The sequence below is a fragment of the Symsagittifera roscoffensis genome, chromosome 2 (genome assembly GCF_963678635.1).
Source record: "Symsagittifera roscoffensis chromosome 2, txSymRosc1.1, whole genome shotgun sequence".
Lineage (NCBI taxonomy): Eukaryota > Metazoa > Xenacoelomorpha > Acoela > Convolutidae > Symsagittifera > Symsagittifera roscoffensis.
Window position 1 is genome coordinate 16,580,456 of NC_087063.1, and position 26,166 is coordinate 16,606,621.

Genomic DNA, 26,166 nt, shown 5'->3' on the forward strand with positions numbered 1-26,166 from the left:
ATAATTCATAGATCCCACTCAATTCGAATTCTCTGGAAATATTCGTTTGAGGAAAAAATAAGCGATTACATCTACTAACTATAAATTACCTAGCGATTCTCAGCAATTTGTTAAATCAATCCAGCCAAGATTACAAGAAACAATTTTTGTTTTGAAATTTTCTTATTGATAATTACATCTACTGGCTATAAATTACATTGCGGTTCTCAGCCATAAGTTGATCAAATCTATTTAAGGATACATGAAAACTGTTTTGTTTTCAAAAGGTTTTATTTAAAGTTAATTGTGAAAAAAAACTGATTGGCGTTGCAAATTGTTTTTAACAGAAAATGTCTGAGCAAAGGATAACAAAATTATTGGAAAAATTCAGAGCAAGGCTTGACCTATGTCTGCTTTTTTGAATTCATTTAACCAGAATCATAAATGTATGGAAGTATCTCAAAAAACAGCATCTCAAAAACAACTTCTTATTTTACAAGTGTTAAAAACTTCTGTAAAAAAAGTGGTTTAAAAAACCCTGTGAAATTGTTACAGAAGTTTCTTGTAATTCTTACTACTACTTTCAGTTACTAGGAACTATTGTTGTCAGTTTATATATTTTCTTACTTCTTTGTTTCTCTACTTCTTCTATTTTCTTGTTTCTTCTTTTAACCATTTAGATTATCCCAGATGCAAAAAATTTCTCTCAATGCAATTCTCAGCATCCGGAAAAAAAAATTTACAAGCGAAATGATGTTTTATAGTTGCTACTCGAATCGAGTTCTTTGAAAAATTTTGCTTCCAGAAAAAACTAACAAAAAGTTATATCTACTAAGTATAAATTACCTTGCGATTCTTATCGATTTGTTAAACAAATCCAGCTAAGATTTCAAGAAACAAATTTATTGACAGTTAATTGTAAAAAAAAAACGATTAGCATAGCAACTTGTTCATAATAATAAATATGTGAGCAAAAATATTGGAATATTCCAGATCAAGGCTTGAAAGAAAAACCCATATCTGTTTTTTTTGCATTAATTTACGCAGAATCCTTATATCTTGGAATTATTTCAAAAACTGCACTTTCAGAGCTCCTAACTTTTGAATTGTTAACAACTTTTTTTATAAGCAGTTGTTGTAGGAAACTTTATGAAATTGTTCAAGACAACTTCCGTAACTTTGACTACAACTTGCAATTTTTTATTATCTTATATTCTTTTTTCCTATTCAATCCTGTTTTTCTCTTTCCTGTTTATTTTAATTCCTTAATTTTCAGTCTTTCCTTTGAAAAATTTTTGAATTTAAATTTAATTCAGTTTGTGATCATTTTCAGCAACTCTGATCATCCCAGAGTTCAAAAATTTCTCTGAATACGGTGCTCAGTGACCGGAACTACAAACTTTCAAATCGAAATGATAGTTTCTAGCTGCAACTCGATTCGATTTCCTCGAAAAATTTTGTTTGCAGACAAAAAAAACAAATACCAAGATCTAAAAGCTATAAATTCTATTGCAATTACCAGCAATTTGTTAATCAAATCAAGTTAAGATTGCATGAAAAAAGTTTTGTTTTAAAAAGGTTCTGATGATAATTAATTTAAAAAAAAATTGGCATCGCTTTTTGTTTTTGATTATGAAAGTGTATGCAAAGCTAACAAAATAAGCGCAAAAGTTAAGAGCAAGACTTATAATTTAAAAAATTATGTCTGCTGTTTTGCATTCAATTACGCAGATTCATAAATGCATGGAATTATCTCAAAAACCGCACTTCACATCTACTTATTTCGTATTTGTTAAAAACAACCTTGGTGCATAAAACTTTGGCGGATAATCACCAAACCGCCATGTCTACAAACCGCCATATCCTGAAGCCGAAATTGAATCAGAATAAGGTAAATTACACAAAATTACGTAACAATTTCATAAATACAATGACAATCTGTCGTTATTATGCATAAAAATTATAATTTTTGGCTTGTTGAAATGGTAATCTTGTTTTCGGTTTGTTGGCCCTTCGGCTTGTTGGAAGGGCCATTAAACCGAAAAAAAGGATTACCATTCCAACAAAATTTTTAATTTGCTTCACGTTACTAATCTCTAGCAGTGATCGAAGAAACGATATTTTTCATATGACAAAATTAATGGGTTGATATCGATTGATAAGCGAACCTTGAAAATCTTGAGTCAAAGCAACCTATAAATCGAAATCATTTCTCAAAACAGTCCCCCAAAAAAAGTGTAAATTGACGCTCACAAAGAAAACTAATTTTTAAGTTACAAAATAAGTTTGACAATCTTTTTGGCTAATCATTCGGCTGATGAATAGGCTAAAGCAAATTTAAATAGGACGGTACACGAACAAAAGGACGGTACACAAAACAGTGTGTCAACTAGAGATTTTTGAAATACTTTTGACGGCGAGCGTCAATAACGTCTACAGGTTAAAGTTCTTTTTCTGGCTAAGTTCTCACCCAATATAGATAAGGCATGAAGAAAAAAATTTGACTACAATTAACCGATATTTAACTCGCAGAAGGCATGCATACGTTGCATGATCGTGTATCGCCTCAGATAATGCATTAACGCCTCCTCTACCAAGATGTACAACACTTATACAGCCGATATAACAGATATAACATCTTCGGTTTCTGCGATGTGCAGAAGATATCTATATGTAGTGTGTTCACCATAATAGTGTGTTGACCATTGAAACAGATGCTGAAATGGGTCGCAGTTAGCAGGGATTATGTGTGCATAATGGGTTCCAAAATTACAAACCAGATACAAATTTGAAACTGAGAGAACAAGATTGCTTGCATAACAGGGCAAAGCCCTGGATGTTCTGACTACACCTTAACCGGTCTCAAATAGTTTTCGTTTATTTTTTTTTGAATAATTATAAGTTTAGTGCCATCACATTTGATTAGAATCATATTTGGCCTCAATTCAATTTGGAATGATTACGAGTGCGGATAGTTTGCCACGCATAGATAATTCTCGTTTTCAAAATAACGAAGTATTATTCGAGCAGCGTTGCCATCCGCATTTTAGTCTAGTGCAAGTATACTCGCCTGGCGATCCAAAGATAACCGGATCTATTTAAGTTTAAAAAACCGACCTCAGACATATATAAAACCTCACTTCCTTCGAAAGTTGGAAAAACAAGGAAAAAAACATATCTAACTGCAGGCACAAAAATGAAATTTGAAAACAAGGTTCCGTATTTTGTTTATAAAATTGTTATAACCTGATGAAAAAAATTTAGATTACTATCAATCATCATTGATGACCAGGACTCGTTCTTCATTTATCTAAGAGGTATCTTGTAATGTGATGACAAACTATTTCTGTCTGTTTTTTTTTTCCTTTTCTCCATGATAAGTTTTCCTTATTTTCGTTCGTTTTATTTTCTTTTTCTTAAACACATCTATTAAACTTTTTTATGTTTATATGAAATTTTGAGCCTGTTGCTTCCTTTTTTGATGTCTGATTTCATTATCTAATCCAATAGCACTTTTGCTCAAGGAGATGCTACATGAACATATTGATGTGTTTTTGCTATTCTCGCAAACCCAACTAAATAAAACAATGCATGTTTGTAGGTATCTGGCTCAATTATTTGATTATCATGTTTTTCAAGTCACTGAACTTAATTAAGAAACTTATATGGTCTTGGTGATTTTTTTTATCAGGTGTAGTCTGAAAATGTCTAAATTTACAAATAAGCAATCATACATATTCAAGCATTTATAACTGCACTGAGGTATATATACTCTTCTTGAGTTCAATACAAGTTCATTTGCTAAAAATAATACAAATTACGCTCTCAAAGTACAAACTTGGAAACGAACACGAGAAAAAAAACGTGAAAGAAGATTTTGATTTTAGTTTTCCCAGCCCAAAATTTCGTCGTGAAAATTAAATAGTATTAAAGGCGTATATTTTTTACTTTGAATTACGAGTAAATATCTTTTTTAAAAAAACTGATTTTTTCTTTTGCGCTCATTGACTCTTTTCCAACTGTCTATTGGCTATGTTTTTAAATTCGAGTTTTCAATAATTTTCAATAGTTTTCAAAAATTCGAGTTTCTGTTCTTCTGTATAACAAAACACAGAAATTTTTTCCAGTATAAATAAACACGGGCATTAAGCAGGCACTCAAAATAGTTGACCTCTCTACAATCGAAATCAATGTACAAATTTGTACCGAATTGAAATCCTTCCCTTTTTTGTTTTTGGGGAATGAGATGTTAATTTGCTTGGATTTTTTTTCACACAACCAAATTCGATGTTTCATCCGCAATGCTAAGCAATTGTAATCTTTTTTGAACTGGAGTAGAAGTAAAAGAAGATTCGACCATCTTATTTCTGTATTATGAATAATTTCTAGTGTTTCAGCGCGAAAACTGTATATCAAAATTAGGTTGTGAAGCTGTAATACTATGATGATTCTTTTAATGTAGCTGAGAGAAAAGGAGTTAAGATTGTTCTAAAAATTTACACGTGATCTGATCAACACTCTAGTTTGGCTGTTTTTTACCGGTTTTTTACCAATTTTTTGACATTCTCATTGCATTTTCAACCATGTTCACTCTTGATTAAAAACTGTTGATCATATCTGAATTTTATAAATCAATTGAGAATCTAACAAAAACATGTCGAGAATTCAAGAAGTATTCGATCGCAGATTGGACCCTAAGTGTGTATACAAAATAATAAAGAAGCTCCAAAACAAACAACATTTAACATTCTAGGCAACCAAAAAACGGAAATAACCGAACTTTTCCAATCAATTATGTCAGATACACATTTGCTGTCTCGTTTCTGGAGCTCATTTACTGGTATACTTATCGGTGCTGTTTGGCAATCCCGAAAAGTGAAAATCACATGGAACACTCTTTGTGAGAGAAAAAATTGCCGAAGTTAAGATGAACTCTAAGTTTTAGTGCTTATTGATAATGCAGCAATATTTATTTGATTCAACTTGCTTTTATCTCATAAACCTTCATATAAATTTGAGCTTCGTAGCATTGTTATTTGGGAAGTTTTAGGCGTTGAAAAATGTGGCCATATTAAAAAAAATCATTCTGTATACATTTTGTAAAACTATTTTTGAAAATTAGATTGAGCCTTATCAGTTTCTGCCGACAAAAGTATATTACACTCGTTCAGCATCACAATTCGTGATAAAATTGCTCTCAATATTTTAATTTTTGATGCATTCTAAGTGTCATACTTTTAGAGGTTACAAATTTTCGGCAAAATTTTACACCTCCGCAAAGTTTTTTCATTCGAGCTGTAGTTAATTATGCTAAAAAAAATACTCATGAGTAAAAGCACGTTTAAGCAGGGCTGTTTTTTTTCGTGTTTAAGAAATTTTAAAATATTTTACAGTTTAATTGAAAACCGCAACAATCAGTTCATTCGACCAACATCTTTATTCAATGAAGACAATCTACGAACGAAAACAAAAATATATACACTAGGAAGGGCAAATTACGTTTCTACGAGCAAAATGAGTTAAGTTTCAGCTATTCAAGCAAATAGAATTACCAACAAGGACAACAGGTTGCTGCACAAAAACCACAGAGTGATATTTTCAAGAAATAAATTCCGACCATAATTTAAATTTAGTGTGGCGTGGCGAAAAGAATTGTGCGTGGCGAAAAGAATTGATGTAAAAAAGCCTAATTGTTAAGGAAACAAAAACCTAGAAAATTTTAAAAACTTGACAGATAAGTTATTTGAGTTTTTTGATTTTAAGAAGTTGTTTATTCCAAACACGGCGCTAAAAAACTTCGGCTTCTTTAAAGTATAACTGTTTGAAAAAATGCACTTGCACTACATAACGGTATTCAGACGGTGATAAAACATAAGAAATACTACTTGAATTCGCTATGCTGGAACCAGTTCTAAACTAGTATTAATAAACCAATAATTTTATCGATGGATTATCATTATAAAATATTTATAACTAACCAATCATATTCCATCTCTAACATTGACACTTCTTTGTAAGTGCTGAAACTACTTGTAGTTTCAGCACCAGAACAATTTAAATAGAACTTTGAATACAGTTTTTCTCCTTCTGGATAAACTCCAAGAACTAACTCGCATAAACCAGTATACACTAGAGCTATTGAGACTAGGAAATATAAGAGTAAGATTAAGATCGGTATTAGACTAAAAAGTTGCACGAATCTATCCGGCCGAAAATAAGATGACGAGCAGAAGGTGTACCTTATCTGAAATTACTCTATGAGTATAACCAATAGGTCATAACTCAATACTTACGCCAGCCACTGGCTGTATGCGCCAAGTGGAGTAAAATAAACAGTCAGTTAAGTATTCAGTTAGTTCAGTTCAATTTGCCTATAAACTAATTTCTTTGATATCTCATCCTTTTCCTGCTGCACCCGTCAAATGATTATTGGGAAATTTTTACAATTAATGCGACGTAACTTATCAAGGACATCAATAGAACGCCCAGACACGTTCTCATCAAGCCCCTGAATGTCATCATGCACATAGTCGTATTAAAAGCGGGACATTTCCTTCTCGGAGTAAGTGTTCTCCGCAATTTTGTTTTAGGCTATGTATTTTTGGGGCTGATCGTCACTGCCAATTATGAGTTCTTTCGCCCATCTTAGCTCCCCGTCTCGGCCTGCTGACAGTCTTTGTTGATACCGGCAAAACACTTTTGTCGTCCTCCTTAGAACTGTTTGTTCACGTCACCACATGAACTAGACAGGTTTTCATTGGAATCGTTCTTGTGAAGAATCGTTCTACGAGAAGGTTTGGTGGCAGTCTGTTTCGTAGTGGTTTGTTTCTTGTCGGAATTGTGATAATTTAGCTGTTGTTTTTGTCGATCTGGATTGGATTATTTGCTATGCCCTAAGTGTTGTAAATCCTTTTTGATTGCACCTCCTGTCGTTGAGCGAACGGCGGCAATTCGGTCGTTGCGTTCAATGTAGCTGTTATTCGTGCATCCATCGTACTAGAATTGTCCTTCTTGTCATTTTTACGCCTTCTTTGCTCCTGTACATCTACGGTGCATAGCTGAGAACCTGAAATTATCGAAATCTCAGATTCATGATTAACTTTTCCTGGGTGGAAAGTAACCGTATGATCAGTTTCTCCAACGCTTTCTCTTTGAGAGTTTCAAAAGACGGTCTCGATTATAACAGATCCTGCTTCTATCTAAAAAACTGTTATCTTCGTTTTTGTGCCTTCAACGCCAGCGTTTTGTGCTGTTTTTGTTCAGTACTAGTATACGCAACTGTGCCGTGGGCAATCCCGGTCACCGTTGCTTTCGGAGCCAAACGATAGTCAACGCGATCAAGAAATTACTTCATCAAAGATACGTCGTCTGGCAGCGCTTAATCCTGCATCTTCCCGTGAAACATCCTCTTGTTCCTATCTAATGTAATTAGTACACTTGGCCTTGACAGGTTCTTCATTGACGTTTTGCATCTAACCTTCTGTCAAACAGTGTTTGGTTTTCTGCCAAAATAGGCTTCAAACTGCGAATATCTTATCTACTGATGAGTCGCTGTCCTAATAATATGATTTCACTTAACTCTAGTTTTGGAAAACTCATTAAATTCTGTTTTCAATGCTAGTTTTGGAACTTGGAACACGCATGCGATTAAAATTTCTCGAAATGCTCTGGTGCACCGTAAGCTTTTCACCCTACGGTTTTCTTCTGGCGCGAAGATCAATTTTATGTTATTTTGTGTACAGAACTCACTCGTCATTTTGGCGGCAAAACTCCTGGTCCGTTCTTACAATTCCTGGTATTGCAAGTAGTGTTATCTAGTTTTCTAAACCTTCCCTCATAACTGGCGCGGTTGTACGAGTTGAAAGCTGGAAACTTCGAAAACCTGGCAACGCAGTTCAATAATTATTGAGTAGCATCCAGTTTGTTGGTATTGGCAAAAGGAAGTCCAACTGAATTTCTTGATTCCGCTTTTCCGTGGAATCAAAAATTGTTACGTTGGTGCTCGGTATGACTGGTTCAGTGCGTTCTCTTCAACTCGGCGCGGTAAATAGGATTTTTTGTTCAAATGAGGTCACCAAAAATAACTGCCCGCAACATCCTGCTTTTTAAACATGCCTGAAAGGCCCTTATGCAATCTCAGCTTAATTGGAGCGCGTTAGCGCGGCGGCACAACCATTTTTTCTTTTTGTCTTCCAACGACAGAATAACGTTGGACATGTGAAATTATTTACATAAAAGTTGATGTAAGGCCGGGGTTAGTAACGACTTTTTTGGACTCTATTTTTTTTCAACTGGATTCTATAACAAAATTCAGTATCTCATCAGTTTTGCTAAGTATTGCTATGAGGTTTTCGCCAAAGAACTCTTCCCAATCAAACAGAAAAGATGGAATCTTTCCGCCGCGATAACTCTAGACAAAGCCGACAGCTATCGAACTGAATTTCTGCCGTGCATTTTGCTGTTAGAGAATTCCTTCGCGTGCCGCCTGGGTTTCTTGATATGACTTCTTCCGTTCAAATCCAATGAATCGGTCATTTTACAAGGTTTGCATTTTTCTGTGCGCTTGTGGTTTCCAGTACAAACCCCGGATCAATGACAGTTTCTAAACGCATTGATGAGTTTTTTTTGCTGCACAATATTTCCGATTACGTGATATTCTTGTTCTGATTTTGTTTTGCCCTTTAATTCATTTTGAAGGCTTTGCATTTTCGCACGCTCACTAGCCGAAAGCACTCTTAGCCTGAGAAATGTGTTCACTTGAGCAACAACAAACGTACTATCTAAAGCTGAAACCTTCAGGGCATTACCGACTGGATGTTGAGATAAATTATCAACCAACCCCATATTTCTTCCCTTTAACATTGTATGCCGAATCTCAGAGCACACACGACCGCAAACAGTTCTAAATGACAATGTTCAATTTTGACTCCGCCACTCTTAAAAACAGTGAAGCATAACAAAATGGCTTGCAGTCTTCGGTATACAACTGTTCTGAAGTGTTCCCTACTTTTTTCTTTGAAGCATCAGAACTGATTATCGTGTCTTTTTAAAGGTCAAAATGACGGTTTTTCACGAAATTGTCTTCGGTTTTATTCACTGTTTCAAACTTTCCATCATGTTTTAATTCTCATTTAATCCGGGAACGATTTTTCTTCAGATCCCTAAAATGTTCGGTTGTCGCTGCTGAAAATAATTTTTCCACTGGCACTCTGCTTTTTTGGATAATTTGAAAATTCTATTGCTGTATTCAGTCCGCACCTCCCAATTCGTTGACTTTTCTAGATTTCTGCTTCTGTCTCATTACGACCACACGGTAGGCAGAACATTGTTCCCCAGGATGTCACGTTGGCCATCCCTGCGATTTAGATTTTTGCGCCGTACACTGTCCAACTATCTAATTTTATATCTACGAAAATACGACAAATTGTTTTTATAACGCAATCTGTCGCGCTAAAAACAAGTTACGTATTTTCTTCAGGAATGGCTTTTAGACAAAAAAAAATCCTTTTTTTTCTCTGTGACTTTTCCTGAGAATTAATAGACATTGGGCTAGCACAATCAACTTGAAAAACCGTTAAACATGAGCTTTTTCCCATCATGATGCCTAACGTTTTTCGTTTTTGTCTTTCCGTATACGTTTTTGTCCTGATGACCAAAACACTGAAAACATCGTCGTCCTGTTGTTGATCAAACCTCTGGCTAACTTTCGTTGCGTTTTGCTCCATCTGATTGACTGCAAAATTCTTACAGTTTTTAGCGAAGTGCGTTTGGCTACTACATTTTTTGCTTACATTTTTTGGTTTTGCAACAGTCCCTATGAAAGGCTGCTCTTATGTTTTTGCTCAGATAAGTTATTTGTCTAACATCTGTCAGTTCACTCCACTCTTTGATTTTCTCTTAACACAATTTTCGCTTTGACCTGAAATGTTCGATCTGCTTGAGTTAAACTTGTTTCTACGGAGCTTTGAAAGCCCCCAACTGACTTTTTTATATATAGGTTTTCCTCGTTCTCTCCTTTACTGCAACTTGAAGTGCCTCACTAGTGTTCATAGTTTCCATACACAGTTGTTTCTTTAAATGTTAAAAATGAGGACAGCCCGTTCAATGGATTTTTTTTTGTCACCACAAGTCATTAAGGGCTCCAAAAAACTGATCCGTACTTTTGTGTTTCATCTGTTTTCGGCCGAATAACATAAATCTCCTATTGGTGACGTTTGGTTCTTCCATAAACGCCTCTGATGTTAATTTTTCTGGTTCCATGAAGCTAATATCTACGATTTTCCAATATAGACAACTCTGATAAATAAATCGCTGTCCTTGTTTTCCTAACAATAGGAAAAAGTTGGATTTCAGCCCTTTATCCTCTTCTTCCCGGGTGCCCTTTGAACATTCTTCACACTACGGTGTTCTGAATTTTGCCCTGCTGCTGTTGCAGTTTTCTTTCCTGTCTCTCTTCCTGTCCGTGCTGCCTGGTCATCTGTGCCAGGACCTGTTTCCAACATAGAAAAAAATATTCTTGTAGTGTGTTTTCCTATGGTAAGTCCTCTATATCGTTTTCTTTTTTTGCAATAACTACTATCTGGAATTTCATTATTCAATCTCCCCTTGAGGCCGGGGTTTTCTGGGACAGTTCATGCCAGAAAACGTCAAGGTTGCGATAGCTTGAATTCTATTTGCAACTGCGCCACGTGAAAACTGTATTCTAACAGCGAAAAAGCGTAAGGAAATCGACTGGAATTTATTACTGTACTTACGCCAAGTCACTGGCTGTACGCGCCAAGTAGAGTAATAATAACCTTGACCTTGAGAGTCATGTTACGTTATATTACGTGATATTTCGTGGTCCATAATTCGAACTCTACTCCTTCTATAATAAGCCTGTTCATTCTCTTCTTGACAATTTTGAAGCTTTTATGTTAACAGTGGAACAGGTATTGGTTTTTTAAAGACTTTGTTTGAATCAAGGCTGGTTGGTTTTAAATATGATATATCATTTGACTTGACCCATTCCGATGATTATTTATGGTAACTGGTTCTTACGTGGAAAACAGAAAAAAATAAACGCACTCGGATCCAAAGTTCCTTCTCATTTTCATTGGTCAGAACAAATAATGCGCTTTTTCTTAACCGTTCAGTTAAACAATCTAAATAAAAAAGTTTATCTAAATCAAAAGAGTTTACAGTGATCTTATTTGTCTTATTTAGCTCGAAATTTGTGAAAACAATAACTGGTTTATTATTGGTTTTTTATTGGGCAATATTATTGTTTTTTTTTAGACTTTTTCCACCCTCCTTCCTTCCCCCTTCTCACCCTCTACCCTCCACCCTCCCTCCCCCTTCTCACCGAGGATGAAAACCTCGGAGGGGGGATGTTATTTACATTAAAAGAGTAGAGTTTTCCACCAATCAGAATGCAGCAAAAAAAGAGTTTTCAATAGAAGGATCTATAGTGCTAAGTTACTGTATTTAATTATAGTGGTGGAGATTCTGAAGTAGATGCCATAGGGTGGGGAGAGAGATTTTTAAGTAGATACAGAACTTCTTTCAATTTAGAAAAGAACTTATGTTTTATGTAGTGCTGAATTTTGTTCTTGTTCATTAATCATCTCGACGACGTTTAGATACGTGTGAGCAGGTGGACAACACGGCGTCAACCAGAGCAGATGCTGTAACAATAATTAGTCAGCTTCGTTTCAACACTGGCCAAATTCATAGGTTTGCATTGAGAGGACCATCCGGAGAATTTCTACGAATTGTAAGGGTTAGTTCAACGACTTATTTCACCCTATTTCATCTTCAACGAAAAATTCAACAACTATTTCACCTTATATTTTAAACTTTTTTTCCATAACCCGCTCATTATGGCCGTTAAACTGGGGTGGTCCAGGGCTGGTCGTTACGAAGGTTGAATCCTGTTTATATCTACTTTGAAAAAATTTTGAGATCCTCTGGAAAAAATTTTGCTTTTCAGAATTTTTTTAAAAGTTGTTCTACCGATTTTCAAAAAAATAGTACCAATGGAAAGACCGCCCAATTCTGTGTGCCTGCATAACAGCCTATTCTCTTTTTACCTTAGCCGTCTTTCTACAGCCTTCGAAAAAAAAATGTGCGGCGAGCTTCTGACCCAAAACTTTGATTTTTAAAAACGTTTTCTCAAAAACTGCTTTCCCAAATCTGAGATTTTTGGTTCCATGTGTATGCAAGACGTGCAACGGTCCCCTGCTTTAGCGATTGCTACCAAAATTTTTAGACAAAAATTAAGGACTTTGGATATGTCAAAAGTTTACTTTTTTTGTAGTTTTTTGAAACTTTATGACTTTTCTCCCTGAGGGCTGTAGGAATCTCCCATGCAAAATTGGCTACGCCCAACTTTTTAGACAAAAGACTCACAAAAGTCATTTTTCAAATTTTTTGTACCTTTTTTTTGAAACTACTCTCCCTAATCTGAGTTTTTGGGTTCAATGTTAATACGATACGTGAAAAAGTTCACTGCCTTAACGGCTACCTACGCACAAAGTTATGGCCCTCAAAAAAGTCAAAACTTTAAATTTTTTTACCGGTATTTTGAATCTTTTTGATTTTTATCAAAAACGATCCTCGCGAATCTGAGATTTTGGGTTCAATTAGGAACACGGATTGTAAAGGTCATAAACAAAAATTAGTTACCTTCAAAAAATACATTTTTAAATTTGTTCACTGTTTTTTAAAACAATTCGACTATTCTTAAAATTTTACCTACCAAAACTGAGACTTTGTGTTCAATGTGCATACGAGACGTGGGAGGTCCCCTGCACCAGCAATTACGCTCTATTCCGATTTTTTATACCATTTTAAAAACTTTTTGATTTAATTTAAAAACTACTCTCACAAATCTGAGATTTCAATTTCAATCAAAAAGATTACTTGTAAAATAACTCCTCTGCATGGTCGTCGAAGCCCAAGTGTTTTTATCCTCGAAGTAATCTCTTTTTTCTTAAATTTTTTGACCGTTTTTTGAAACTTTTTGCTTTTCCTCGAAACCTACCCTTCTGAATCTGAAAATTTGGGTTCAATAAAAACTACGGGTCGTAGGAAACTCATATGCATAAATGGCTTGCAGCTCAGCCCACAGTAGCTTACACGAAAAATTTTGTTTCTTGGAAAATTCTAATTTTCGATTTCTTACACCGTTTTTTGACAATTTTTGAGTTATCTCAAAAACTAGCCAGCCGAGTCTGATATCATGGGCTCAATCGAGGCAAAATTTTGTGGGAAGCATCCCTGCATAAACGGCTACGTCTTAAGTTTTGTAAAAATTTTAAGACTTGTGAAGCCCAATTTTTGAATAAATAAAATTGTGAAGCCCTGTAGTTTGGTGCTGTCAGAATACTCTAAGAGGTTAAGAATCATGCCTCCAAAAATGAATGCTCAATTTCTTTTAGTTTTCGAGATATGCCGTTTTTTATAAGTTTTCAAAAAACTTAAAATTCAGAAAAAAAACAAAAGTTATCAAATTACTAACTCTGTAGTACACTCAAGAGTGGCAAATCTTGCATTTGAATGCCACTGCTCAAACGCTTTCAAATTCCGAGATGTGACATTTTTTATGTCTTCTCAAATTTTTTCCAAAAACTTAGATCTAAGAAAACTTCATGAAACTTGAACTTCTCATGTCTAAAGTGAGGCGCTGTCAGGGTATCTCCGGCGGTTCAATCTTGCCTCCAAGTAATGCTACTCAAATTCTTGTCGTCTTAGAGATATGACTTTTTTATGCTTGTTTTAAAAAACATAATCTCGATCAAGATAATAACTAAGAGATTTTTAATAGATACTTTGATCAGGGGCGGATCTATGATTTTCTCGAGTGGGGGGAGGCGGATTTTCAAAAAAATTCCAAAAATTTTGTCGACTTTTTTTTAGGTCGACCGAAATGATTTGGCCCCGGTTTAGTCCCGGTTTTGGCGAAATTTTCTGCCTGGACTGGACTCCAACATGGATTTCTCGAAGCATTTTCATTTCCAAAGTCTTTTTTTTGCAGAAAAAGTACTAAATTTATACTGATGTGACCAGGATTTACTCTTTTGAATTGCAATCAATATTGTTGACTCAATTGCATTTATTATCTTGAAAGAGGAACTTGCAAGGAAGGGATAGGTTACCTTAATAAGGCCACACCTTATAGACCAGCCCTGATTTCTACTAAGCCTTTGCCCAGAAAAGTGGATCCTAAAACGCCAGACTTGTCTTTGTTCTTCGGAAAAATAGCTTGATAATATATAAAGATACATTTATAAAGATTTCACTACGCAAGCTAGCTTACAAGATAGCTAATAAATGATAGCTGCGTATTTTTTCATCTGCTTTTTTTTCAGGTTTCGTCAAATGGACCAACTTTCGAGGAAGACGATGCAACAAACTTGGGAGAAGACGTGTGGTATCTTTGCTACTTCTATTGGAAATCTGCTTTTGCACCATATCGTACATATGGTTCACCATATGATAACTTGTTCTATGGATACATTGAAATCACACCCGATTTGCTAGCGCTACTTCCCACTTTGCAGATAGTGAAATTAGCCGACTATATCACCCCGTACACAGAGTATGCGGTGAACTGTAAGACGCCCCATAATGTGATAGACACAGTCAATAGAGGGATTCAGCTTTTGACAGATTTGGATCTCCACTTCAGAATCTCGAGATTTGCATTGAAGCACAGAAATGGATCGTCCATCTGCTATTATAGAGTTTCAGTTGAGTGTCGGGGGGGGGGGGGTTACGGTGTGGTGTGTGGTGTTGCGGGGGAAGGAAGTCGAGCTTTATTCCGTTTCTAACAACCATGGGTACTCATTTGGTGTTTTTAACAAAAACCATTATTCGTGAAATGAGCGTTGAAGCTAAAGCAGCAAATACTTCAACCAATTGAAAGAAAAATTTTGAACAGCAGAAAATCAAAATTTAAGCTCAATCTACGCACGATATTGAACGGAATTTCGAATGAGATAAAAGTATTTGTAAAAATTATCTTAATTTGACGAACTATATGGAGCTTAAAAGGATTTAGACTCCGCTTTTAGACAGTCCTGAAAACATTTCGCAGGTATCAGTTGTTAAAGTTCTCTTCATGAATATTTTTCTGGGACAAACTGAAAACAAGTTATTTCATGACGTTTAGAAAATATTTTACAAGAAATTTTTTTTTAATCCAAATGATATTTGATTACATGGGTCCAGCACAAAAATTTTCAATTCTCTTAATGCGTACAATTAACAAAACGTACAATTCAGAAAACGTTCAGTTTTTAATTTCAGATTAAATCAGTGTAATTTTGGGTTAAAACTATCTCTAAAAACTTTAGTTGTTGGTTGCGTACCCAAGGGATTACTTTAGGTGGTGCATGGATCGCCCCCATAACAGCCCCTAATCTCAAATTTATATCAGCTTAGATCAGTTTGAAAACAAAAATACAGCGATCATTTCGCTCAAAACAAATAATCCGACAATTTTACTTTAAATAGTGCGACAATTTTTCAATATTTTTTCATTGGTTGAAAAAAGTTTAGACAGCTGAGGCATGGCTAGATTTGGTTAAAATGGTAGCTGGTTTGGTCAACGAAATCAATCTGGTAATTTCTTTGGTGGTAATAAAGAGTTAAGATGTACCACTGGTAACAACTATTGTATCTAACTAAGGTTAAAAGAGAATAAAAGTATTGGTTGAATTAAAACTGACTGTAGTCCAAAAAGAGCAACTAGTGATCCGAAGTCCACTGGACTTCGTAGAGTTAACATTGACTGGTACGTAATTAGATGATAGAGGTCAAGGTTATAACATACTAAAAATACTGAATCAAAACATTCCCCACTGCACAAAAATTGATATCTGCCCGCTCATCGATGTAGCCAATATCACACATATACTCCATCTCCCCTCGCTCCACTAGGGCCAAAAAAGAAACAAAAAGTAACCACGTTTAGCACCAATGGATTTTTACAGAGAGTACAAATTACAATGGAGTTGATTATATGGTAATATATACAGGCTACTTACAGGTTTACACAGATATCAACACTGAATGTACAAAATGATATGTACAACTGGGGTTATGTAGCATTTGTACAAATAAAGCAAACTAACTAAATCACTAACTAGGTAATAAAAAAAAATTTTGGGTTATCCAATGGATAAAAGCTAAAGCAAATACGTAAAATATCATGTTACCATAGATTAACAGTTTTCAGAGTTTAGGACCGTAGTGTTGTATCTAGCATGGAAATTATCTGCCTCTCTTCTTACATCGGTGTCAATGCCCGAGGATATGTCACTGCCGTCATCATCCTGGGTATTACTGGTAACTTCTACCAATGGTGGCGATACCCATGCGGTCCTTGTCGCCTGTGAGGAGGGTGTTGAGAATTGATCTTGTGTGGTTTCAGCAACCAGAGTCGTATGACGTGGGATCTCATCAATGGGTGTAAGATAATCCGAGGGGGACATCGTACAATACGTTAAATTAGGTCGTGGACTCTTTGCGCCGGAAAACGAATTTAGCGGTTCGTAATCGGAGTCTACTGCACTAATGGTCTCCGTTCCGAGCGTCACTTGGTCGATAAACCGCCTATCGCCGTAGAATTTCGGGGGACCTGGGTTTCTTCTTGCACGAAGTTTTGAGGATATCGGGGTCTTTGGTGTCTCCACTGTATTCTCCGGAGAGCTATCCACTCGAATTGATTCGTCATTTGTGCCCGTTGGTATAGTGAACGTTGTCTGAGTGTTTGTCTGGCTTTGTACGGTACTCCTTGGCCGATCTAAATCACTATGAAGATTAACAGTCGGTGTATTACATACAGTTTCCGCTTCCGTACCCAAGTAGTCATCAATGACTTTATCCCACAGGTCTAAATCTAACAAAGAATCTAGGTTATTAAAGTCGAATTTTGAACCTTTCGAGCTCGTGATGAATGTTCTCCTCTTTTTGCAAGTATTTCCACCAGTTGGTGTGTAACTCGTCGAAGGGCCTCCTATATTTGAGTCTCGTCTCTTGGAAGGGGAGTTTCTTTTTCGCTTGCCTGCTAAATCATTACTAATAATTAGCGAATTCGGTCTTGCCGAGAATTTCTTAGGAGCTGCCGGTTGGATTTTGTTAAAAGCTAAGTCAGATTTTCTTATCACATGTCCGTTGTCTAATGTGACCGTATGTTTCGTGTCTGACAGAGGTTTATTCCCGAGTGGTTTAAAATACGGTTCGCCTTCCCTCCTGTTAACTGTTTTCCTAAACCAGTTACCTCCTTGGCTGAAAGGATTTGACAGTGGGGCTCGCTGGAGATTTCTATCTACTTTGTCAGCAGGTTCGCTCTCTTACCCTCTTTCATCTATTGCTCTGTCTTCCAGATAGCCATCTTCAAACGCGTCGTCAGCCCCCCAGTCTTGTGCTCTGTCCTTCGTTAGGATTGATTTCCCCTTATCTAAACAAATTGCGAGAGAAACCAAAGATTTCAAGAACGTATTGGGAGATATATTAAAATGTTTTGAGAAAGGAAAGCATCCAATGGATGATTGTTTCGTCGAGCGTATATTCCAAATAATTTTATCAATAGCCGTATTTAAGGATGATTTTGGATCGTTGAACGACATTGCCAGTAGCTTAGCTTTGACAGTGTAAATGAGTCTTTCTACTACTCCGTTGGATCTATGATCACCGACCGTACATAGGATTAAATTAATGTTGTTCTTCTCGCAGAAGTTTCTAAAATCAAACGAAGTAAAACATGACCCATGGTCAGCTCTAATGGACTTTGGAAATCCGTGAAGATGGCAGTAAATCTTTCATGAAGGTTAAAATTGAAGAAGCCGAGGTATTGTTCACTACCTTTGCGGACGGAAACTTTGAAAAGCGATCAATACATAACAAAAGGTATTTTGTGTTACCCCAATTCTTGTCCAATGGGCCAGCAAAGTCTAAATCTACTTCTTCAATTGGTTTGGTCAGAATCGGTAATTTCTCAGTCTTGTTCGTCCCTAGTAACACTTTTAGGTTCTTACCGGCCAATATACACTGAGTGCAAATCTTTCCGTGATGGTAGATCTCTCTGTATAGGTGTGGCCACCAGATGTTTTCTGCCAGGGCTTTCATCCCGAACTGTCCTGGGTGAGTCTCGTGAAGAAGTGACAGGAATGGTGATCTTAATGCGGCCGGCACTATCAGTTTGTTATCGTTGAATAACAGTCCTTCTTTCACGTGAATGTCCCTCTGGAAATTCTTTAAGTAGGCTCCGAATTTCTCCAATGGTTTGCCTTCCTGTACCGCCTTCTTTACCTTCTTGAGGATTTTATCTTCGTCCGTCATGAGTTTAATAAGTTTGTTTGAGCAATGATCTGAGAATGATAACGGGTTGTCAGGCAATCTGAGATCTCCCTTGTACTTGGCCAGTAATTTCTTGTGTAAGTCTGACATTATATCGTTATTAAAATTCAAAAAGATTCCTTTCTTTTCTGGCCTGAGGGAAATTTTTAACAAGTTGACCGATGTAATAAATTCTTGTAATTTTTTTTTTATCTGAATTTAATGACTGATTGATTAATAGTACTGATTGGGCAAGAAAGAATACAAAAGTTTTGTCTGATAAGTGAAAGTAATTGAAGTCAAATTTTGATAAATTTAATGCAACACAACCGCTTGTGCAAGCCTCTGAACGCGAGTGATTGGAATTACAAATTTTGATAGTGTCGTTTACGTAATTCAGAATATTCGAGAAGAACGACCGTTGGATGCTTTGCGATAATTCTTTCTTTCCGCCCATTGGATTATTACAATCCAAGTTACTGATCGTATGTACATCCAATGGATTATACACTTCGTTCTTTTTACAATTATTCTTTTTTTAATTGCTATTTACAGAGAGGTTTTCTACAATCTTTTGTACTGTAGCCACTACAAATTCGCTATCATAGTGTGATGTTGGGAGTGCTTTTCGTGAAGGTAGTCTCGACAATAAATCTGTAGGTCCCATTTCTTTTCCCGGAATAAGCTTGATCTTGAAATTAAATGGTAAAAGTCGGTTTACCCAATGGGTTAATCTGCTATGCATAGTTTTGTTACCCTGATTTGCATTTAATGCTGATAACAATGCCTTATGGTCCGTTACAATTTCAAATTCAGCACCATACTAGTAATTTTTAAAGTGTTCTGTAGCCCAGACTACTCCCAACAATTCAAGTTTGTTTGTCGAATTTTTACTTTCGTGGTTGTTTAAAAACCCAATTTTCTCCACCCCATTGTTCTAGGGTAGCTCCTAAGCCGCTATCAGAAGCGTCTGTCTTTAGTCTTGACATCCTTTTTATGTCGAAATGATTATTCTCTGTTATGTTCACTATCTGTTGTTTTAATTCTTCAAACGCTTTAGTATGTTCATCATTCCATCGGTAGACTGATTCCTTTACGAGGGAGAGAACTTAGGGAAGACAAATTCGGGACGAATTTCATATACTGATTGATCGACCCAAAGAAAGACCTAAGTTCAGATATATTTTTGGGGTTTGGTAGGTTTTTAATCGAATCTGACTTTCCCACCAATGGTTTCACGCCCAAGTTTGATATCTTGAAACCTAGCCACTCTATTTCTTTTTGGAAGAATGCACATTTCTCCCATTTTACCGCCATATTCTTGTTGTCCAAAATGTTTAAAATGTTAGTTAGTATCGCTTTGTGTTCATTTAATGAACCTTTCGAAGCTATTGAAATGTCGTCGATATAACAATTGGCGAAAGGAATATCTTTCAATAAGGAATCCATCAGCCTCTGGAATTCGTTTGGCATATTGCCCAATCCGTAAAATCCAGTTAAAAACCTGTAGGTTCCAGTGGTTTCGCCCCCCACGATACTAAAATTACACTGTTTGCTAGTGTCTGTGCATAATTGTAGTTGGCTGTACGCGTTCTTTAGATCTAGACTACTAAACCAAACTTCCCCTGACTCTTTGCTTGACAGTTGGAGTGCAATATTATCGATCAGTTCAAGTATGTTTGGCATTTGATATTTGTTCTTGAATATCTGATTATTTAATAGTTTCGAATCTAATGCCAACTTGATGCTACCGTCTTTTTTTCTTGTAATGACTATTAGACTTATAAAACAATCTTCATCGCAGTTGTTTAACTTTACGATATGCCCCTCTTTTTCCATTCTATTTAGTTCCGTTTTTACGTTATTGAGTAGATGTAGGGGAACTCTTCTACCTTTGGTTTAGATAGGTTTGAATGGGGAGTGGAAATGAGTAACTTTTCTGTCCAATGGTATTTTAAATAACCCTTTGTACTTATGATACAGATTAAGAGTCGTGTCTGAATAGTTATTTAACTTAAACAACTCTGGGCGTGATATGTTGTTGACGGGTAGTAGAGGCTGTAGTTGGGCTATCTCTATTCCAATTCTCGGGAGATTGTCGTTTCCCAGGATTTTCCTCTCATGTCCAGAAGTGATAAAAAATGGGGTTTCGTCCGCAATCCATCCATTGGATTGTAATCTCACTACCACTTTCCCGATGATGTTGATTGTGTCGTTGGTGAATCCGCAATATAGTTCCCTCGTTTTCTTCTCAACTGGCTGTATCTTCGACTGTGGGTTTCTCAACTTCAATTCGTGAAGTACATTTTGTTTCAGGAAGCTCACTGGGCTTGCCGAATCCACTGGAATGTTCAAGTTGACTATTGCATCGTCTCCCAAACCGATGTTGACAAGTTTCTTGGTTTCCAAACCATTGGTATCGTAGATTGTTCTAATGCTGAGAACTGAATAGTCATCGTTATCGCTTATCCCCTCTTCGGTCTAAGCATTAATCACTCCGCAAAAATTTTCTTCGCTTCTTACCTGAAGGTCTTCTGGGGAATATGAACAATTCTGACTATTTACAGCTTCATCTACAATATTTACAGCGGGTTTTCTTCCTTTCGATTTACAAAGTCTTCCGAAATGTCCTTTATATTTACAAATATTACACACAATTTCTTTCGCCGGACACACATTCAGATGACCCTTGGTAAACGCATTCCCGCATTTCATACAAAAATTTGATCTTTCTATGTTCAAGCTTGGTTCCTTTTTTACGTTGTTGAAGTTTTTATACACTCTCCCACTATTTCCTGTCGTGTTGAAAGATCTAGTCATATTGGTTAATTTGAGGTGGTTATAGTAGCTTTTTTCGTCAATGATTGCTTGGTTTAGTGCATCCAATGGATTGAGAGTTTCCGAAAGTAGTCTACGTTGTAATTCGCAGTTTTTCATGTTAAAAATAAATACGTCTCTGATCCACTCCTGTTATGCATTAATTCCAATTTCACATGATCTCGCTAAATCTGATAACGCGCCCCAAAATCGTTCATAGGATTCTCTATCCTTTTGTTTCCTGCTCAATAATTTATATCGTTCAAATGTTATGTTGGTTGGTTTGATAAAAGCCAATTCTAGCAGTTCATAAAATTCCTTGAATGAGATTCCTAGGACTTTTACCCTTGGATTTTTCTGGGCGAAAACTCTTTTGCCTTCCGCTCCTAAGGCCGAGTATAGGATTGACCTTACTTTTTTATCGGCCTCATATCTCCTCATTCCTCCGAATTTCCGTTTTTCTTCTGCTAGTCTTTTCTCTTCAGCGTGTTCGTAGACTCGCATTGTTTCTTTGTTCCTGGCCTCCCTGGCTTTCCTCTGTTGGTCAATTTCTGACTCCTGGGCGCCTTCTAGGATCGGTAACGTCGTCTCACCTTCCATTGGTTCTTTGAGGTTGTCAATGTCTAAATTTTCCTTCGCGATAATAGCCAAATGGAATTGGTCTATCCAGTTGTTCCATTGGGTGGGAGGTTCTACCGTGTGGTTCGGCCAAAAGGCAGGTATTCCCCGCAGGTTCGAATCAGTTGTTGACTGCGCCATAATAAAGAGTTAAGATGTACCACTGGTAACTATTGTATCTAACTAAGATTAAAAGAGAATAAAAGTATTAGTTGAATTAAAACTGACTGTAGTCTAAAAAGAGCAACTAGTGACCCGAAGTCCACTGGACTTCGTAGAGTTAACATTGACTGGTACGTAATTAGATGATAGAGGTCAAAGTTATAACATACTAAAAATACTGAATCACAACAGGTGGAGCCGACAGAAACTTTTCGATCTTATAAATCGAAGCATACCTAATGATAAAATGTTTCTTTGTTACGGATAAATTCTACTTAGTTACAAATAAGATATGTTTAAAAAATGAATTAATCTCTAAATTACAACATTAAAAAGTGAGCGGTTATTCTCTTCGTCGGAGAGAATGAAGATGACAAGGTCAAATCTAAATTAACCAGTTAAAATAATTTAAGACTAATTAAATGAAATAAGACGAAAGGTAAGATTCGCAACATTCCCCTTAGTGGGAAAAAAAATTAAAGTACTAAGCGCCATAATACGTAACATGTTATCTAACCCTTTTTCTCCCTCTCGAGAAGTCCAACAAGGATTGAAAATTAATTACTGCACGATATAACAAATGAAATTTTAGTGCTCCGAAGGAATGACTGAATTTGAAAGAATGATATAATTCCTAATTCCGGCGGATTAAAATCCATAGTTACAAAATCAGTAAACTCTTACTGCGCTGAAACGAAACACTAGTAAGACTATCAATGACTAAATGCGAGTTTTCAAGTTTTTTATTTAGTTTAACTGTCCCCTTCCATGAATTTTTCTAGCTCAGCGTTAAAAATTTCACTGTCCAAATCAATGTAGTTGTCGAAACTATTCACCGCATCTCTCAGGGACTCGTCAGTAGAGGCAATGGAGATTTGATCAGGAGATGGGGAGTGCGCTGGGCCCGTTGCACGGTCCTCCGGTTCAATGTCGCAAATGTGAGCTTGGTTATCCGAGGGATTCTCTCTGAAGGTTTGTGTGGAGGAGCCCGAACTGTCACCCTCGTCCAGAGATATTGGATTATTTGCGGAGCCTGGTTGGTTTTTGATCTCGTCTATAATATCTATGTAATATCGCTTACCATAGAGTTGCGGGGGTCCGACATTTCGACTTGAACGTTTTAATTTAAAATCATTACCGGTGATAGTGATTTCCTTAGGATGTCTTTCCTCACTAATTGTAATTTCGTCAGAGGAGTCCCCTATCTCAAAGACTGGAAATTCGACCGGATTTTCTCCCTCCGGTTCTTTTGTTGAATCCAAAGGAAGGTTTGGGCCCTCCGTTGTCGTAGCAGTAGAAGATTCGCCAGGTGGTTGTGAGGTAGTTTGAGGTGCTGGTTTTATACTAATTGGGCATTCCGTTGTATCTGTAGATTGAAGTTGTTTGTCTAAAATATCAGATTTTATATTAGTTTGATATGTTTGAGGATCTAATGATGGGGTAGGTTCTTCGTTAAAAATGTGGTTATCCGAAATGAAGCGTTTTCTAATCATTTCTCTGCATGGAAAACCTCCCGCAATCCATTCCCAATCACTAATGTCCGACTTATCCGACGGAATGAACATGGATTCATCACCTGCTAAATATCCTGTGTTCGAAGTCGAGGCTTTATTTCGGTTTCTCTTCGATTTGTTGAGTTTGGTAGGTTGTTTTATTCCTCTAGATCTGGTGGTGACCGGGGTGAGAGACTCTGTGTGTCGTCCTGTCTTAGGGCCTGGTTTCCGCGTTTGTTGTGGCTTCGATTTGTTGGTCTTTCTTGGACCTACTTGTAAATCAATGTTAAAAAAAGAAGGAATAGAGATATTTCCTTTGAATGAACGGATTGTAGAGGATTTAGACTTTGGGATGGCGATGTCCGATTTTCTAATGTTTTTTCCGTCGGATAGTTCAACCGTGGATTTTGTTGAGTTTATTATTTTCTGACCCAGTTGTTTATAGAAGGGTTTTACGTTTATACTTCCGTTGGTTTTTCGTAGTAAATTATTTTTAAACGGACTGTTTAAGGACACTCGGAAAGATGAAGGTTTTGGGGTTGTAAGATGGTCCGAATCGTAGCCTTTCTCCAATGGTGACTGATTCTTTTTCGGTAAAAGAGAGTCTTTGTATCCGTCCTCTATCCGATCGTCAGCGTTCTAGTCGAGGGCCCTTTCTCTGCTTAAGATCGACTTCTCTTTGTCTAAAAATCCACCGGATAATTTACTAGATGCCAATTGCTTCCAGATCGTGTTCGGTTTTCTATTAAAGTGTACTTTGAACGGTGAACATTTTATTTTTGATTGAAAGGAAGATCGTAAATTCCAAATGATTTTCGAAATGGCAGTTTGTAATGAAGGTTTTTGTTGTTCTAAGGACATTGCTATCAATTTGATTTTTACAGTATGAACAAGTTTTTCTACAAGACCATTAGAACGATGGACCCCAACTGTACAAAATATTAATTTGATATTAAAAGAATTACGAAATAATTTAAAATCCTGACTAGTAAAACAGGATGCGTGGTCAACATGAATAGAGTTAGGAATCCCATTGAGATAAAAAATAATCTTGAAGTAATTCGATTACCGCGTTTGATGACGTTGAAGATGTAATTTTGGCTGATGGAAATTTTGAAAAACTATCTATACATAATAGGATGTATTTATTGTTTCCCCAGGTGTTATCTAATGGGCCGGCAAAATCAAGGTTTAATTCCTCATTAGGTTCAAATAAAGCGGGAAGTTCGCTACATTGTGTGGTTGGTATGATGCTTTTTATGTTCTTACCAGTTTGCGTGCATTGTGTGCAATTAATCCCGTGGAAGTAAATTTGCCGGTTTATATGGGGCCACCAAATATATTGTGCCAGGTATTTCATACCGAATTGGCCAGGATGAGATTCGTGTAAGGTTTTTAAAACGGCGTTTCGAAGTGTAAAAGGAATAACCAATTTTCCATCCATGTATAATAGTCCGTCGAATTCATGAAGGTCTTTCGAAAATTGGTGCAAGTAACGGGAATTTGTGTTGATGTTTTCTACTTTTTTCTGTAAAGCCTTCACAATTGGGTTTAACATCTCATCATCTTCCGTTAGTAAAGCAACCAACTTTGCATTGAACAATGTATTTAAATCCAAAGGTCTTTCAGGTAACTTGAGATTTTCTCGAAATTTAGTTACTAACTTTTTGTGTTCTGAGGAAATTTGGAAATCAATTCAGACCTGTATCGCGGAAGTGGAAGGATTTACTACAATTTGGTTATTTGACATATTTACACTATTTATAAGTTTAAGATCCGAAGGATTACTAATTGAGCTACTGTTAAGAATTAAAAAAATTAGAGTTACAAAATTCTGTTCTATAGTGATTTGATTGCAGATTGAAATGAAAGAATTTACGAAATTCAATGCTGTAATTATTACGTGGTTTCGTAATTTCGTGAAATGAGAATTTTCCGATATTGAATTAATTGAATTACGTAATGAATTTTCATTATCCAAAGGATTGAGTGCGTTATATATTTTTTTGGTAGTTGCAACTACGAATTCTTCTTCGTAATGTTATTGGGGAATTGCTTTACCCGAAGGAGTTCTTGAAATTAAGTCGGTAAAATCGATATCTTTTCCCGCTAAATGCTTGATAGTAAAATTAAATGGTAAAAGGCGATGTACCCATCTTGTCAATCGGCTATGATACGTTTTGTTTCCGTGATTAGGTGACAAAGCGGAAAGGAGAGCTTTGTGTACGGTAATAATTTCACATTCGGAGCCATAGAGATAGTTTTTGTAATGTTCTACCGCCCATACAACTCCTAATAACTCTAATTCGCTTGTTGAATATTTGGATTCATGTGGATTCTTGAAGCGAATGACACTGTTTTCCAAACGTTCTCATGAAGTTGTTCAAGGGATGCACCTAACCCGTTATGTGAAGCATCGGTTTTTACTCTCGTGGGACTTTTGACGTCGAAGTGGGTGTTTTCAGTAACATTGACTATTTCTGATTTAATCTCATCGAATGCTTTTGTGTGATCTTCATTCCAAAGCAAAATCGACTTCTTGTTTAAAAGAGGTCTTAGCGGGCTTCCGAAGGATGCTAAATTTGGTACGAATTTAATGTACTGATTAGTTGACCCGAAGAATGATCATAATTCCTTTAGAGTTTTTGGAATTGGAATGTCTTTAATTGCCTTGAGTTTATCGAATAGTGGGGCGATTCCGGATTTCGATATTTTAAAGCCGAGCCATCCGATTTCTTTTTGGAAAAATTTGCATTTCGACCATTTAATTTCG

General features: G+C 36.3%; 1 protein-coding gene across 1 annotated transcript in view; it reads left to right on the plus strand.

Moving 5' to 3' along the window:
- Positions 1–26,166, plus strand: part of LOC134839717 (uncharacterized) — a 59,768-nt gene that overhangs the window by 22,691 nt on the left and 10,911 nt on the right. The window contains exons 5-6 of the mRNA XM_063855339.1: positions 11,601–11,740; positions 14,331–14,711. Coding sequence (XP_063711409.1) covers positions 11,601–11,740; positions 14,331–14,711 — 521 coding nt within the window. The remainder of the gene's footprint in view (positions 1–11,600; positions 11,741–14,330; positions 14,712–26,166) is intronic.